The following is a 19456-nucleotide window of genomic DNA, read 5'->3' on the forward strand; positions in this document are numbered from 1 at the left end:
TACCAGTCTTCCGGTGCGGTCTCTAATAACAGTTGAATTTTGATGGATTTCGGCAAAACTTCACTTTAAATACCATGTGACAGTTTCACAGGAAAACACTGATTTTACATTAATTGTAGGCTCCACATAGCTGTCATACATGTATATATCGCTGTTAACACATGCCAGCAGAAGTATATGCTTACTATGATTATATTTCAGTTGGAGGAGACAATTATTTTAACTAATTTTAATGCTAACTATACAAAAACGTTACACATCGAAAACATTATGTTGTCTAACCTAATGGCGTCCAAGCAAAGTTGGGCAATGTGGTCTTTGAACCGCGAAACATGATTGGTCCAGTGCGGTTGTCAATCACACTGTACGGAGGGGTCAATTATCCTGGTATTACTATTTTTCATTCAAAACCATTTTATTCTGGATAGTGTCTATCTAGTGTTGAAATTAATTTTATAAATTATGCAGTTGTTGAAACTATAAAAATTATTTAAGATTTACTTTGTATCCCTATTTATTATCTTATTATGTCCACTGTTATTATTTTATTTTACACCAGTACACTCACTGAAAGATACCTGTACATATGGAATGTTTTTAAAATTCACCAGATGACATTGCAATCCCTATCAGTAATGAGAAGCATGTTTTTGATCAGATGTAACATATTTCTAATTTATTTCCAATCTTTATTATATGTCTGCAATGTTACCAATGTAGTAATTCACCAATATACTGAATGAGTTTGACCATTATACCACAAAGTAGGTTAAGTATACCAAACCTAAAACAAAAGCCTGAGTGGTAATAGGTCAGACTAGCAAGGTCATAGGATGAGACATTTAAGAAAATGTCTACTATGTTACCGTCTGCTAAGTTACCTTCAACAAAGTAACTTAGTAGACCAGTGTTGGTAACCTAGCTAGTAAACAAACAGGGAGAAATATCATCACTAGATGGGGTTATTGCTAAAATGTTACTATTAACCCGTTTCCTGCCGTTGACGTGTATACACATCAAGCGTCATCACAATGACGTCACTTTGCATTGTTTTCATTTAAAAATTGTTTTCTAAATTAATTGTTGACATTTTTGTCAAAAACAAAGTGAGAAAATATCAATAAATAGTCTTAGAATGACATATCCAAATATTTGCTAAATTGCTGGTGTACATCTTATGTTTTTTTTAAAACAAATATGACCCGTCAAATGGCGCGTGCTATTGTTTGTTATTGTTTCTTGTTTTTTTGGTAGCGGTTTCTTTTATCTCTACAAAGTTGTCATAATATACCATTATATATGAACTACATTATGACAGTTGCATTAAAATAGAACAAGTATCACTTTTAATGCCTAAAAAAAGGTACAAACACAATCAAATAATTGTAATCGGACGGCATAAACAGTCATCGAAATGCGCCATTTCCCTATTTCTATTTATAAACAACAGGTCATGTGACAGCACATTTCCCGCCATACACAGGGTTCGCACGGGCCTTGAAAAGTACTGGAATTTTGCAAATTCAGAAAAGGTCCTGGAAAAGTACTGGAATTTCATTAAAAACTACTTGAAAATTGCCGAAATGTACTTGAGGGTTTTTTTACAAGCAGAATGTCTCTCTTACTGGTTAAAATCTGGAAAAAATAATAAGGATTTGCTGACGTATTTCTCGGGTATTTATCGTAATCAAAACCCGGAAGTGATATGTGTTGCTGACGATATAGATAGACTGGCATACAAGTCCTTGTTGCGCTTGCTATATGTACCACAGTGTGAAGATTAAAGTAGACTGGGCTGCTGTCTACTGGAAACAGTGCATTACTAATAGTTGAACCGGTTTATGAGCGAGACAGGTAACCAGTCGTGTGCTGAAAAACGGTCAGATGTAGTTAACTAGTGATGTGTGTGTGTTAAACTGCTTGTAACATTGTGCCAAAGACTACTTGAAAAACTGAAAAATATACTTGAAAAGTACTTGAAAAGTACTGGAATTTCTGTTCACCAGGTCTGTATGAACCATGATACAATTTGACAGCAGTAGTACACATTGCTTGCATGTGCTGCTAACTGTTTTCATTAATAATTACAACGTGGTTACTTATACTACAGCTGACGATATTCTAACTAGCTATGTTTACTTAACAGTTACGTGGACTATATGATCAAATACGCACATGTGCTCGGTGTTCGTCGTTGTTTTGTTGTGTGTTGTTTTTCTGCCAGTTTTTCCTTTTCAACATTCACATTGGTATTAATCACTACTGAGTGGATATATATTTGTTCTCATTTTAAAAAAATGAATTACAAACGATAGGTTACGAATATCTGCTGAAGTAGTCTCGAGAATACCTTGACCTACATTATTTTCAATAACCAATCACAAAACATTCTCGTTGTGTGTCACACAATTATTTGGCACCACCGGTTTTTTTGTTTTTATTATTGAAATAGATTAAAGCATGTACTATACTGTAACAGTCGTGGATCCAAGGATTGTCTGTGTGTGGGGGGGGAGGGGGGGGGCGTGCATGGCTTTTTATGAATAAGCGTATATAAGCAGTGAATGTTTTGTAATAATGTATGGTGGATGACAATTTTTTAAAAATCAGGCATGTGTGCTGGGATTTTAGGTAGGGGTGTCTGGAGAGCGAAGTTTATAGGGGATTTCTGTAATGCTCCACCAGAATATGTATTGAATTTGCTTTTGGTTTTTTTAAACTACTGGATTAATTTTTAACAAAAACCACGTTGAGTGGTTACAAGTTTATAATTTTTACTCACATATATATTCACTTAAATGTTTTATAAATACATGAAATAAAGTTCATATATGAATCAGTAAGTATTATTTTCGTGTCTTTTTGTAATTTTTATTAGTTTTAGATCGGCTAATGGTGATTAAAATTAGGCAAAAAATAAAAAAAGTTGCGTTTACTTACGGGCATTTGTGGCCAGCTGTCCAGTATTTATGTCCATTATTCCCGATAACAGTGGTTTTCTGACCAGATTTTTTTTTAAAACCCGAACTACGATTCATATTGCAATATTTGATAATTTTCGTTGTTGGTAAAACGTTCAAATTTATTATCAAATTAGCTGTCACAATCAGCTATCGATCCCTGAAAATGACCGCGACATGCCGCCATTGTTGTCAAGCGAAAATACTTGCAGAAAACCACTTTTTGAAAATTTCAAGGTATTTTCAATTGAAAATATCAAAACAAAAGCCACCATTTTGAAAAAAAATCTTTTTTCTTTAATTATATTTCCGTTTCCGGTGAGTGTCGTGTGCAAAACGGCGGGAAATATGAATTGGGGAATGCACTGTATACAGTGTACAGTGTGACGTCGGGCGAGATATCTCGCCTGCAGTACTCGGAAGGTTAATCTGCTCGAGCAGGGACCGGAAAGGGGGGGTGGGGGTGGGGGGGGGGGAGGTCGACCCATTCCCTGCACACACATCTGCAAATGTTATAAAGATAAATTAATCATCATGAGGTAAACTGTAGTTGTGTTGCACTGTTGGATCTATTGTATTTTGATAAATTTATTAGTACCAAAATCTAAAATTCGGGCGAATACGACAGAGACATTCGGGAAATTGAGCTGGCCTGAAACCTTTTCATCATGTACTAGTATTTCCAACATTTCTCCCTCAATACTAGTTGTAATTAAATCCATGTAAAATTGTGTAGTGCTTCGTTTGAAACCCTATATTATATATAGCTGGTTGGCAGTAACGCTAAAACTAATAAATGTTGTTTTTTAGTTGGTGGTATTTTCGTTTAATTCGGGCACAAATTAGCCTGCCCTTCTCCCTCTCCCACCCCTACAAAACAAAACGGGATCCTGTATGCTTATGATTAGTACATCAGGCCTGTACGGTACCAATCGGTGTGGATGCGTCGGGGGTATACACACCCTCACCGCGAGGTCCAATTTTTTTTCCATGCAACAGTTATCGAGACCGTTTTTTAGAACATCGACACGGTCCTTTTTCGTGTTACACAACACCCCCAAAAAATTGTGCAGTAACTATATGGACTTATATAAAATGTGAAAATTACAGTAGGATAATGGTTTGCAATAGATTCAGAGTAAGTAATCACGTTTTTTATTTTAAAAATATGGTGATAAAAAAAAAACCCCAAAAAAAACAATTAAAAAGAAAAAATCCCACATACTTTAGTAGGGCGGACACTGTTGTGTAGGCAACGACCCGAAACATTGTGTTTGTCTCAAAAATCGTTTAAACAAATTATTTAATGCAAATAAAATGTTGTATTCAGGATGTAATAATCACAAATCATAAAACGATCCTATATTGTTGATAAAAATATCAAAGAAAAATCGCAAAAACTCCAAAGTGTAGTTGACCTATATTATCGACACTTGACCCAGATATAATACTTCGCGGGACCAACTGCCAGTGATTTCTTTTTCTTTCAATAAACATGTCAGAAGAAGTTGCACAAATATAAATTCATGATTCCGATAATAATGTTTTAAACATTTACTTGTGTGACATCTCAAATGACCTATTGTGGTAGGGAGCACATTTTCTACGTCCGCTCGGACTACTGTGCGTCACGCATAAACGTTTCACGTTTTTGACTTCTCAATTTTTTTTTTAATCAGTTCCAACTACATTTTGTGCCACACATAAACACATTCTGACCTTCCTCTCCATGGGCCTAAGCGACAGGGCCCAAAATGAAAAAAAAAATTGAAGCGGCATAGGCCTAAGCGTACGGGCTCTTATTTTTGTTGGGGATGCAGGCAGATTTCTGCCAGAGTTGAACGAAAATCCCTGAATCTGGATAACAACAATTATTCATATTAGCTTTACTGCCAAACAGCAGGGTCTCAGCTAACGGGTAGAGGCAATGGTGTGTGTGTTTTATGTTTTATTTAACGACACCACTAGAGCACACTGATTTATTAATCATCGGCTATTGGATGTCAAACATTTGGTAATTTTGACATACTAGTAGTTTTAGAGAGAAAACCCCCTACATTTTTCCATTAGTATCAAGGCATCTTTTATATACACCATCCCAAAGACAGGATAGTACATACCACAGCCTTTTATATACCAGTCATGGAGCACTGGCTGGAACGAGAAATAGCCCAGTGAGCCCACCGATGGGAATCAATCCCAAACCAACTTCGCTTTACCACTGGGCTGCATCCCGCCCCTGGTGTGGGAGGAATGCATTGGGGGGGGGGGGGGGGGGGGGGGGGGGTTTAAAAATAATAGAAAAATAGTTTATTGATACTGATGTTTTAAGTATGTAACCTCCCTGAAATGACCACAAAATGGTGTCTTACACCTTCCATGCCCATTGGTTCATTGTTTAAATCCTAGTTACAGCCCTGAATTACAGCTATATAGGGTTGCAAATGAATCACTACATATTTTTACAAGGATTACAACTAATATTGTGTCAGAGTAAAATGATGGAAATATATGGTGAAAAGGTTTTAGGCTAGCTCATTTGCCCGAAATGCTATACCTGGATAGTATTCAAATAATATATAAAAGCAAATAGATGACCAGTGTAAATAACTTGTGAATGTCCCCTAGGTGGGGATGGAGTTCACAATAGTCATATAGAAATTGCATATCTGTGACCCATTTCCTTGTGAATTTGGTCATTCTACCCCTCTCCTAAGGGTGGGGCACAACTAGGGGAAAATTAAGCCAATTGTCGTGTCCAGGAATACCATACAGATATAAATTTTGCGAATTTCGTTAATGCCGTGTCCCCTGCCCCCGTCCCCTCAGGTAGGAGACAAATTCATTAAACCATCTATCATATAGACAAATGCATTTAAACTATTATGTTTTCAGAAATACTAGACCATTTCCAACAAAATTTATTTGGTAGTTGCTCTCACCCATGGAAAACCCAAAACCATGAATTTGGTCATTTTAATCCCCCTAGGGAAATGGGTGCTCCGCACTCCATGTGTTTGGTAGTTGTGGTCAGCAATTTACTCAGGTGACCGTTTAGATCTATTTTGTATCATGCATAAGTGTTCAACACTGGATACAGAGATAGTATACATATTTTTAGTGTCTAGGTAATGTTGGACACAATGTCCACAAGTTACAAAAATGCGTTGATGGTAGCTAGTATGTGCATTTGACCCTATTATTCAAAAACAAAATTGGCTGTCTACTTAATTCTTTTATTAAAAAAAAATGGTTAATAGATCACACCATAGACTTAAATTAAAAACAAAATGTTAATTTTAAATTAAAGTTTTCATAATTATTAATAAAAAATGGTATATTGAAAGTTGCAGGTGTTGCCATGGTAACATAAATAATATAACTGACTATAAAATGTTAGCGTTACGTAGGTGGATATTCTTAGTTTATATGTGTGTAGTTTCATGCTGAAATGTCAACTGATTTTAATAATATTACTAAAAATGTATAATCGTTAATGTTGGAAATTATGTTCATAATTTACAAAAATGCATTGATAGCCAAATGCACATCTGACCCTATTTTTCAGAAAAAACACAGTTGTCGACTTAATTTTTTCTTTACATCAAGCATTATGCTTAATAAATCACAGCATAGACTTAAATTAAAAGAAAAATATTAGTTTTTAATTAAAGTTTTCATAATTATTCATGAAAATATGGTATATTGAAATTTGCAGGTGTTGCCATGGTAACATAAATAATATAACTGACTATAAAATGTTAGCATTACGTAGGTGGATATTCTTAGTATATATGTGTGTAATTTCATGCTGAAATGTCAACTGATTTTAATAATATTACTAAAAATGTACAATAGTTAATGTTGGACATTATCTTCATAATTTACAAAAAAGCGTTGATGACAGTATGTTCATTGCACCCTATTATTCTGAAACAAAAATGGCAGTCTACTTAATTTTTTCTTTAAATCGATCACTATGCTTAATAAATCACAGCATACACTTAAATTAAAAGAAAAATAGTAGTGTTTTATTCATGTTTTCTTAATTATTAAAGAAAAAATTGTATATTGAAATTAGCAGCTGTTGCCATGGTAACATAAATAAAATAACCATCTACAAAATGCTATCATTACGTAGGTGGATCATTATGGTATATATGAGTGTAATTTCATGTTAAAATGTCCATGGATTTTAATAAAATTACTAGAAATGTAGAACAGGTGAAAATTCTTTAAATTTAGCAAAAAGAATGCGGCAGGATAAGGGTTAATACGTCTCCTACATGTTTATACTGAATAATAGTTTACCTATTAAAAGGAAGGAACAATTAAGGTATTTGGCCTGGTATGCATAGTCAACGATATATAATGCACATTATTGCTTAATATCAACAAGTATAATCGTATAGTTAATTAATAAAATGATTAAATGTGATGGCTATATAACGGTAGCAGCCATTTTGTACCATACCAGTGAATACGCAATCTGGCGAGCCAGTGGTTATGTAATACTTAATGTGTCACGTCAGGAATTAGTCTTAGAATTGAAGAAACAAAACGTACCTGATTTTTGCAGATGCATCGCAATGTTCTGTAATAATTATATCCATCCCAGTAAGTCAGCAGTAAGTATATATTATGTTTCAATACAAAAGAAACCACCATTGTCAAAATAACTGTATTATGTTTTGTCCATAAATTAACCCACGTACTGATATGTACTGTTTTCTTAGTTAATTGGTCTTTTCTTTCCGTGGCCTGTACCAGTGGTTCCTGAATGGCAGGTGTATATTTAGATCGTCCCCAGTCAATGTGTTTAGACACACTAAAAATAAGTGCCTCTTTTATTAAGATCACAGGGTAATGTGTGATAATTTGGTCGTATTTATCCTAATGAATGTGTTCTCTACCTGGCACATGAAAGCATCACCAAAGTATATAATAATAAATAAACAAATGAACAAACAAAAAGTATCTCTCTCTCCCCCCCCCCCCCCAAGGAATTCTGACCAGGGATGCCAGTTATGTTTGTTCAATAGCTGACCTATGCAAATACATTGCTTCTGCAGAGTTCTTATATTCTGACTTCTGTAGAAGTTAAATATTAAATGTTAGTTAACACTGCTCTTTCCCAAACTACAGCATAAATAGCCCAACCAACACTGAAGGGACTGTTTATATATGTATATTCTTGTGTATAATCCCATGGGTTGATGTTGATTTGTCCACTCCTGATCATTATTGTACATTAAACAGCTACAAATTAAGGATATTTGTGCATCTTAATTAAAGGGACATATATACCCTAGTTTTTAAACACTAAGGCATATTTTTGACTATTATAGCTGATAACTGAAATTATACTTTACTTAGATTTTATTTTTTATATTATCCATTTCCGTACATTCGAAGTGTTTTTGGTGATCCTGGTGTAAATGCATTTCTCATATGTTTAAAAACACGCGTGCGTCTGAGAAGTAACAGTTATGGAATCGAGTTTTAGTCTATTTTAGAGGGTATTTCACCATTTTAAAGTCACAAACTCATGTTTCACTCAATTGTAACTTTATCCAAATGTCTTACAGGTTTGTAGATTAACTAAACTTAGTGTGCATTTTCATGGGCTGAAACTAGGGTATGTCCCTTTAATTTGCATTAAATGTACATGTATTTGGCTGTATTTTTTGACAATTCATTGTTAAACTAGGCATCATAAGGCAGTACAATGACATTCATATTCAGGTGGAGTACATTCTGCCTCACAATAAGGACATTTATGGGTATATTTATGAAGATTGTCTGTTTCCTTCCCAAATCAACCCCTAATGGTAGTTTGAATCAACAAACTAACACAAGAAATAATATATGGTTTTGTCATTTGAAGTACACATGTAATTTTAACAAAAGTGTATTGGCATGTAGTTCAATTTTGTATTTGTTATATTGGCACATCAGGGTTTCTGCTAGAGGGTAAAGTGGGTATGGTGCCATAACCAAATTTTTTGGTAGATTTAATTTGTTTAAAGTTAACCTTTTGACAAAATTAATTTTTCTTATCATTACTGTATGATTTTCTTGACCCTAACCCTAAACGTAACCCATTTTCTTTCTGAAGTAGGCCTCCATACTGTGGTTGCATTCAGTTCCATAGCATATCATACCCACACGATTGTGTACACGACACTGGTTTAGAGGCGGAAACAGTCACACCTAGCGACATTAATATCTTGAAACCAAGCCAAAATGTAATAATTAAAAAGGAAGATGGTGAACTAGGTGACAGCATAACACATGCAAAACAGCTGATACGAAATCGAGGCAATCGAGCCCAGTACAACCAGATGAGCCTTTATCTCATGTTACTAGGGAGATGTCTCAACACACAGGGACTGCACGCAGTTTTGCTGATATGGCTGCTGGATTGGCATCTAATGGCATGGAGCTGACGAGAGAAAAGAAAACAAGAAAAGCTGTTCCGCACAGAAGCGGTGTTGATTCAGAGGGATTTAAGTCTGTTGGTCCGAAGTGAAAAAAGACAGTAGTAATAGGAACCGCACAGTCATCGGCATTGTGGGGAGTCAAATCTACACTGGTACCCGTTTTCGTAACCAGACTGGTGCCGGGAACTAAGGAGTCGGACGTACTTGATTACGTAAGGTCAGTGCTGGGGATTGATGTCTGGTGTGAAAAACTCAGAACACGATATGACACCTATTCGTCGTTTAAAATCCTTGTTGACTCCAAAAATATTGATAAACTAATGAGTCCTAACGTGTGGCCAGCAGAAGTTTTAGTTTGAAAGTTTTATGTGATACGACATTAGCAAATATTATGAAAGAAGAAATTAAGATATGCTCATACAACTGTCGGTCTCTTAAAACATCGACGCCAGATATTCGTGAATTATGTGATGCTAATGATATATGTTTATTGCAGGAGCACTGGTTAGCAGACTATGATTTGTCAAAACTCTCTTACATACACAATGATTTTTATGCTCGAGGGGTGTCTGCTATGGATACTAGCAGTAATCTACTAGCCGGACGTCCATATGGTGGAGTGGCTATTCTATGGAGGAAGACACTAGGCAGTTTAGTTAATGTGTGTACATATGACTATAGTAGAATAATAGGATTAGAATTAAATTGTGCATCATCGAAAGTACTTATCTTGTGTGTTTACTTACCGACTGATTCGTCTGAAAATTGGGAGGATTATGTCTCGTACCTTTGAAAATTGCATGTCATATCAGAGGAATCCAACACTCCAAATGTGTACATAGTGATTGGAATACCAATATTAAGCGGCAGTCAAGGTTTGGTGCTGAATTATACAATGTGTTCAGAACATGGGTATATATTATCGGATGCTGTTCTTTTAGGCAAAGACGTGTACACATATATTAGTGAGGTGCATGCAACAACGTCATGGCTAGACCACTGTTTGGCTACTACAGAAAGAAATGTTTTATTTAACGATGCACTCAACACATTTTATTTACGGTTATATAGTGTCAGACATATGGTTAAGGACCACACAGATTTTGAGAGGAAACCCGCTGTCGCCACTACATGGGCTACTCTTCCGATTAGCAGCAAGGGATCTTTTATTTGCGCTTCCCACAGGCAGGATAGCACAAACCATGGCCTTTGTTGAACCAGTTATGGATCACTGGTCGGTGCAAGTGGTTTAAACCTACCCATTGAGCCTTGCGGAGCACTCACTCAGGGTTTGGAGTCGGTATCTGGATTAAAAATCCCATGCCTCGACTGGGATCCGAACCCAGTACCTACCAGCCTGTAGACCGATGGCCTGCCACAACGCCACCAAGGCCGGTGGCTACTACAGCTGCACACAATGCAATAACTAATATGAATATACTACATGACATTGCACCATGGGATCATCTGCCATTACAATTCACCATCAGTGTGAAGGTTTGACCAAATGCAATTTAGCCAAAATCACATACTGCCAAGAACGTCTGTAAATTAGTCAAAAGTTACTGCTGATGATATATAGAGCTGAGTCAGATATTTCCTTGTCTCAAATCTATATTCCTAATGATGCAATTTCTTGTAAAACTCCAAACTGCAATATATCTGGTCATCTACATGCTATTGATAGTTTATATAATGAAATTGTTAATGCATTAAAATTGGTATTTCAACATTTGAATAAAGGTAATAGTGACAATCACAAAAATGTGCCTGGGTGGAATAGCTATGTAAAAGATCTGCATCTCATTGCTCAAGAGGCACATACTTGTTATGGCGAGACAATGGTAAACCTAGAACAGGACTTGTATGTGAAAATATGAACAAAAAACGTAGGCAGTTTAAATACGCTCTTAGAATGTGTCAAAATGAGAAAGATAGAATGAAGGCAGATGCTATAGCACAAAATTTGAACGACATGAACTTTCGTGAATTTTGGGGAAATATTTCTACAGAAAATAATAAACGAACTCTCTTGGCAACAACTGTGGATGGTGTGACCGGGGAAGAGAATATTGCAGGTTTGTTTAAAGAACATTACAAAGAACTTCTAAATTCTGTGACGGGTCAGCATCATTGAGCATGTGTTGAAGAGTATATTGCTAAAGATTCAAGTTATGTTGCTAAAATGAACGTAAATCCCAATGAGGTAATGGAGTTTGTTTTTAAACTTAGCAGTGGGAAATCAGCAGGGAATGACGGCCTCTCAGTGGAACACCTCCAATATGCGTCCAAGAGATTATTCGTTCTACCGTCAGTTTGTTTCAATGCCATGCTTGTACACGGGCATGTATCTAGTAGTATGACAGATGTGATTCTTGTTCCTATTGTGAAAAACAAAACCGGAGACATAACGGATAAAGGCAATTACCGTCCAATTGCATTAGCAACTGTGATATCAAAAGTTATGGAACATGTACTGTTATCACGAACAGACCTGACTATCAGTTTGGTTTTAAAAGTGGAACATCCACTGATATGTGTTTATTTGCTTTTAAGGAAGTTATTAACTTTTACATTTCACAAAGGTAGTCCTGTGTATGTTTGCTTTTTGGATGCGAAAAAAGCCTTTGACCAAGTAAATCACTGGACATTATATATGACACTTTTGAAAAAAGGCTTGCCTACTTTTGTAGTTCGCTTTCTTAAAGCATGGTATTTAACCCAATTGTTTAGTGTAAAATGAGGTGCATATATTTCCTGTAAGTTTAATGTAACAAATGGCGTCTGTCAAGGTGAGGTAATGTCACCCTTATTATTTAATATATATATTGATGACCTTAACCTACAGTTGTCAAAATGTGCAGTTGGGTGTAATGTTGGTGGGGTGTTTCTAAATAACTTCAGTTTTGCTGATGATATGTCACTTCTTTGCCCATCTATTTCTGCATTAAGAAAAATGTTAACGATTTGCGAGAAATTTGCAGAAGATCATGATATTATATATAATACAATGAAAACTGTTTGTATGTGTATTGAGCCAGAAACTCTGAAGTTGATCAATGTGCCTTCGATATATTTGTGTGGTAAGTGTGATGTACTGAAATTTGTTGACAACTATAAATATCTACATGTAGGTCATATTATATGCAAAAACATGAAAGATGATAAAGACATTATACGACAGTATAGAGCCCTTTGTGTACGTGCAAACATGTTGTTGCGGCAATTTGCAAAATGTTCAGAATCTGTTAAAACACAATTATTTGTGAGTTATTGTAGTAATTTGTACGCGGGTGCATTATGGGTGAAATTTATACAGGATACCATGAAGGATCTTAACATGTTATAATAATGCATACCGATGGATGATCGGACAACGACGACCATACATGTACACGTGCAGTGCCAGCAAGGTGTTTGTCAGTCATGGAACTGTGGATATGGATTTCTGATATCTGAAATAAAAATCCATTATTATTATTATTATTACATTTCTTTCTGGCAGAACCACTGTCCATGGAACATACATGTATTTGTTTGAATCCAAATTGCCAATATGATATTCATGCTGAGATATCTTTTCATCATTCATTTACTCATTTGAATTAAATGTGTAACAGTTAAGATTTTAAATGTTATTTATTGTCAATTCCGATTGAATCATTAATTTACATCTGATGATAATCTCACATCAGTAAAATAATTATTTGTCTGTATTTAGACCTGTGACCTTGTTACTCATTCTTTTTACTGTATCAGTCTGTTCTGATAATTAAATATAGATAATCGGAGTTTTTACTGTAAGTCAGTTATTTCATTAGATGGTTATTATAAGTAACTTAGTGGAAACTTAAACCTGGTCTACTATGTTACTGCATGTCCACTAGGTTACTTTCATGAACAAATGGGTTTTTTAAAAATGAAAATGTATGTTGTTAATGGATATTAGCATATATTTACAAGGGCAGTAAAAGTCTGTGCTGGTTGATATATAGTAAAACTACTTCTTGCAACATATAGGAAATATTTTCCAAATTATAAGTGATAGTTTGTAAGAAAAATATATGATAAGAGTAAACATTTAGGCGATTACATAAAATATAACCTTGTTTTGTAACAAAGTAATATTAATTCATACATAGGGACAGCTTGCCTAAATTGTAATACCATATAAAATGTCCCTTGTGTATGTTTAATGTAATGCTTGATATTGCTGCTGTTATAACTTAGTGGACACTATTTCCTACCGGTGACAGTTTTAAAAAAACACGTACAAAATTAAAATGGCTATTATAGCGTGCCAAACCATCATTTCAGGTGCAGAAATATATACTACCGACAAAAAATAAGGAAACGGGTGAAATTATAGTGAATGTTTTATTTCGATTAACGTCTGGAAAACCAATTTGAGGCGTGTATATCAATATCTGGTGTGTCCACCATTTTGGGCGATGCATGCTCGACACCTTGATGGCATACTGTTGATTAATGTATGTATGCTTGCCCTGGGTATTGCCCGCCATTCATTCTGAAGGGCTATCGCAAGCTGGGCCACGTTGGCGGGTGCTGGGTCCCTGGCATACATTCTCCGCCCAAGAACGTCCCACAGGTGCTCTATAGGGGACATATCGGGGGACTTAGCAGGCCAGTCGATTGTCGGTATGCCTTGTTGTCGTAGGTAATCGGTGACTATCCGAGCGCGATGTGGTCTTGCATTGTCGTCTTGAAATTCAAAGTTTCTGCCAATATTTCTCGCCACTGGAACAACGACAGGACGCAAAATTTGGTCCAGATATCTCTGGCCAGTCAAATTTCCATTAACAATAATCAAATCTGTTCGCCTGTCATGTGTGATCCCTCCCCACACCATGACACTACCACCCCCATACCAATCATGGTCTAGAATTGTAGCCCGGGCATATCTCTCGCCGCTACGTCGCCGTTTTCTGCCATCTGTGAATCTCAGGCAGAACCTCGATTCGTCTGTAAACATGGTATAACGCCATTGTCGCACAGTCCATCCCTGGTGTTGCCTAGCCCACCGTAATCGTTGCCGCCTACGGTGAGCTGTTAGGGTCACACCCTTCAGAGGACGCCTCGCTTTCAGGCGGGCTTTGTAGAGTCTGTTCTTGGCGGTCGATGTTGAAATTCGCCTTCCTGTTATTGTACGGAATTCACTGTTGATAGCAGAAGCTGATTTGAATCTATTGCATAGAGCAATTAATGTTATGGTACGATTTTGTCAAGGTGTCGTCTTTTTAGGCCTGCCACGCCCAGGTCTCGTTGCAACCCCGCCAGTTTGACGGTACTTATCCCACAATCTAGAAATTACACTTTTTGATTTACCAAACATTCAGGCAACTTGGCATATTGACGTATCTCCCTCTATCGTACCGACAATTCGCCATTTCGTCTCTTCATTAAGGTATCGTTTTGGGGCCATTTTCACGCATGTGATTACCTCACTTGCATCGGTGTTTGTGAGTTCCACCATAAGCACATACACGTGATCTTCTGTGTGCACGTGCATCACATGCTGTTCATGCATGATGTGAAATTTCATTTTGATCAGATGAAGCGTTCAGATGCAACGCCACTGTATTGTAACAGTACATGTCAACGATAGTTACATTCACATCAGTCGTTCCCTTATTTTTTGTCGGTAGTATATATTGAATACAGTGCTGCAAATAAAAAATAGATTGAAGTTGTTTCATTTTTAAGAAAAACAAAATCTTAATTTTACCCTTTTCTGTGAAATGACCCATATATTTGTACCTAGTACTACCTACTGATGTCCATTACAATGCATGTGTTAAAAAAAAGTTTTTATGATTTTGTTTTAGTAAACATTCATTGAAATGAACATCTACATGTACATGTATGGATGCAGTTATCAGCAACATGAAATATGTTTATGTTACTATTGTTAGATGATACCTTTAAAGGCATATTAATTGTCCCTCATTTGTGTGTGTGAGAAAGAGATAAAATCGTCCCTTTTAGAAAATCATGTGCAAGTTTGTCGGAGGTCAAAGAGCATCATTAAAACATCCACATTATTATTTATTATCATTATTATTTTGATTATTTTTTATTACTATTATTATTATTATTATTATTATTATTAATTGATTTTTTTTTTTTTTCCAGGTCAACTAAGAATAGTAGCGTCTGGTTCAGGACCATATGGAATACTGTATCAAACGTTTCGCTTCAGTTGCATTGTGTCACATGCATCTGATCTGAGTGCAATAATATATTTAACTAATATAGAGACACATGCACAATATCATCCTTTATGGCAGGATGGTAGTAACTGCGAAGACCATAAAATCACCGCACCACAATGGATAAAGGAAGGGTACTATAGTTCTTGTGGACCTGGCACTAAAGAAACGAAGTCGGATGTGAAGATATATTATTTTGTTATTAAACAAGTAAACCAAATAGACAGTAAAACTTGGAAATGTATAGCGTCACTGACTAATGAAGATTTTGAAAGCAACATAATCCGTCTGACAGTACACGGTACGTATGAAGTTGTCAGCTCTGGGTGAACCATTTTAAAAATGTTTCATCAGTCGGATGACTTCACTAGCATTACTACATATATATGAGAGAGAGAGAGAGAGAGAGAGAGAGAGAGAGAGAGAGAGAGAGAGAGAGAGAGAGAGAGAGAGAGAGAGAGAGAGAGAGAGAGAGAGAGAGAGAGAGAGAGACAGAGAGAGAGAGACAGAGAGAGACAGACAGACAGACAGACAGACTCACTCACTGCAGGGAGCATTTTGTTTTTACATTTTAATTTAAAATGTTTCATCAGCCGGATGACTTCACTAGCATTACTACATGAGACATACAGACAGACTGACAGAGAGAGAGAGACAGACAGACAGACAGACTTCACTAGCATTACTACATATATATGAGAGAGAGACAGAGACACACAGACAGACACACTCATTCACTCACTCACTCACTCACTCTGCAGGGAGCATTTTGTTTTTACATTCTTAATTAGTGAATGTTTGTGATTTAAAAATTGAGTAGCACTTACTATTTTACATTTTAGAATTGTTTAGCAAATTCTAAATGTTGCATAATGATTCGTCATGTGGTACTGAACAAAATGTTCAATGGAGATAGACAAGTGAGACACAGAAAAAGACAGAAAAGACGGAGAACCAAAGACTGAATGTTTAATGACACCCCAGCATTAATATACATCGGTAATTATTGAGTGTTTATAAAATTTGGGATAAAATTCAGTCTCTCTTAAGAATTTCAACAAATGTTCAGGATAGAATCAAAACGAATTAATGAATGTTTAACAACATTCCAATTTAAAAAAACCCATCGGCTATTAGATGTAAAAAAAAAAAAAAAAAGCACGAAAAAATACATTGGATATTGGATGTCAAACCAAGATACATGTAAATGCACCAATGAAGTGATAATCCACATCAATATACAAATTCAAAGGTTAAATTAAAGCACCGTGTAAAAAGCTGAGCAAAAAATACAAATGCCACAGGTAGGTAAAATTAAAATGTAGTATCTCTTAAAAACTTGAACATAAGTTTAATAATTCCATCTCATTTATCCTACCAAATATACCTTTCCTCCTCTGATTAAGATGATTACACTCCACCAAAATATGGTGAACTGTCAAAGTACACTGATCAATCCCATCCCATAATCTGTCAGTATAATTAAATAAGAATGTAATCATCTGATGGTTCCTAACTATGTTGAATATCCATGAAATATTGTACAGTACTACAGTTCTTTCTTCAGATGTGCAAGATTAAACACAATTTTGGGTGGTATGATACACCAAGATGGTAAACCAAAATAAAAAAAGAATGTCTATAGCACCCACAAGCATATGAGATGGTGGGGGGAGGGGACGGCAACTGTCTCCCTAGTGCTGGAGCAAAACATCACATTTGGGCCAAAATAATACTGATATTCGGGCAAAACGTGCTAACATGAGACCTTTTTACTATGTATTTCCATCATTCTACCCTCAAAATTAGTTGTAAGTCATATAAAAATGCGTAGTGATTCATTTGCATCCCTATATAGCTGTTAGCTAGTAATGCTAATATGAATAAATGTTATCCAGATTCATGCATTTTTTAATAATTTGGGCTAAAATTTGACTGCCCCCCTACAAAAATGGGAGCCTATATACGTCTATGATAACACCCAAAGCAAATTTGTGTGCATCATCGTACAAGCTAGCTCTCTACAGGAGATGTTCTAAAGGCACCAGTAGTCTAGACAAAGACTATAAGTCCCTGGTTGTGTATAGGATCTGGCATTTGCAAGTACCTGTAAAACTTTAATACCGACCCATTCACAATGCGGCTCGCGATTTATCTGAATCGGTTGAGTGTTTGTTTAGGTGCTTGCATTGCAGAATCGAACCACCTTGGTGGATCCATTCAACTGATTGTTTTTTTTCTGTTTCCAACCAGTGCACCACAACTGGTGAAAGGCTGTATGTGCTTTTCTGTCTGTGAGAAAGTGCATATAAATGTATGGGTTTCCTCTGATGACTATGAGTCAGAATTACCAAATGTTTGACATCCAATAGCCGATAATTAATCAATGTGCTCTAGTGGTGTCATTAAACAAAACAAACAAGTAAACATTTACAATGCATCCATAGTCAACTTTTGATCTAACTAAAGATCAATAGGTACAAATTCGAAGAAAACGTTAAATTTTCATTTTCTTCCTAAATAAATGTAATTATCGTCATGCATAGCTATATAGTATGGGAGCCAGCCAGGTAGATTTATCTAATGTCAGAGAGTCAAGAAGGTTTGAACATTGATTCTGATGTAAAAATAAATGTAGATTTCAGATCTGCAACTCTTACTTACCTAAACCTGTACGTTAACTGGATATTTGCATACTTTAAATGGCATGTCAAAGTGAAAAAAATGTCAGCACGGGACACAACAAATTTCAGTTATAGGGGAGATAAAAGTCTTTAAATCACTCAAAATGAAATGAATAATATAGTTTCTTTGAAGCTTTGACGTCCAGTAGCCGATGATTAAACAGTTAATGTGCTATTGTGGCGTCGTTAAATAAAAAAAAACTTTACTTTCAATTATAACTGCTGCATTAGCATTTATGTCAGCCATCTTAACATCTGGTAAAATTGAAATATCTCCATGGAGCCTTGAAAATAGGTCGGCGCCTGCGAGTGTTGATTTACACTTCGGACAATGATGCTAAACGCGAGGTCATGTGTCTGCCGGCAATCGCCAGCTGACGCCGCCAACCAGTTTAGCATATGCTAACGAAGCAGAGCGGATAATTTTAACATGCCCATATACCACTAAGGTTTCGAGGGTCTATCCCGGGTCCTGTCTCTGGATAGCCAGGGGCATGACTTGGGACAGAAGTTGAAAATGGGAAGAATTTTGAAAATAGCAATTAGTAAAAAAAAGTTAATAGAATAAAAAAAAAAAAAATAATAAAAAATTTACAAGCCAAAAATAAAAAGAATTGACTGCTCGGCCAAATATTTATATAATTTGGAGCATTTTAGAAGTACAGTCCAAAAATAAATAAGAGAAAGAAGAGAGTAATATTTAATAATATTAAAAAAAAGAGTAATTTCGACATCAAAGTTTTAACGGAGGTCTAAAAGTTTAAAGTCCGATCTATATGGTCCAAGCTGGGGGTGGAGGGAGGGGGGGGGGGGGAGTGAGTTTAAGGTGGGCGGAATTTGGAATACGAATTTAGTAGTTAGGTCAAGGGACCTATAAAGCCAAAAGGAGCTGCTACATTCGACCCATGTCTGGATAAAATTTAAAATCCAAAGAATAATATTGGAGTGCTCGGCCAAAACGTTGTTAGGGTGATTTGAGCAATTTAGACAGGCTACCAAAGTAAAGTTTGTCGGACTGTTTACAAAAAAATAAACATAAAATTTTGAACCACGGCCAAAAGATTTAAAGTCCAACTATACGCCCCAAAAAGAAGGTTCCTGTCCTAGGAGAGGTTTGGCGGAACTCATGGCGAGATGTT

General features: G+C 36.0%; 1 protein-coding gene across 3 annotated transcripts in view; it reads left to right on the forward strand.

The window, feature by feature from the left end:
• Window positions 1-19456, forward strand: part of LOC121386433 (balbiani ring protein 3-like) — a 251642-nt gene that overhangs the window by 68485 nt on the left and 163701 nt on the right. For all 3 annotated transcript variants that reach the window (XM_041517325.1, XM_041517326.1, XM_041517327.1), the window contains exon 3: window positions 15557-15934. In XM_041517325.1, the coding sequence (XP_041373259.1) occupies window positions 15557-15934 (378 nt within the window). The remainder of the gene's footprint in view (window positions 1-15556; window positions 15935-19456) is intronic.

This window comes from Gigantopelta aegis, chromosome 12 (genome assembly GCF_016097555.1).
Source record: "Gigantopelta aegis isolate Gae_Host chromosome 12, Gae_host_genome, whole genome shotgun sequence".
Taxonomy (NCBI): domain Eukaryota; kingdom Metazoa; phylum Mollusca; class Gastropoda; order Neomphalida; family Peltospiridae; genus Gigantopelta; species Gigantopelta aegis.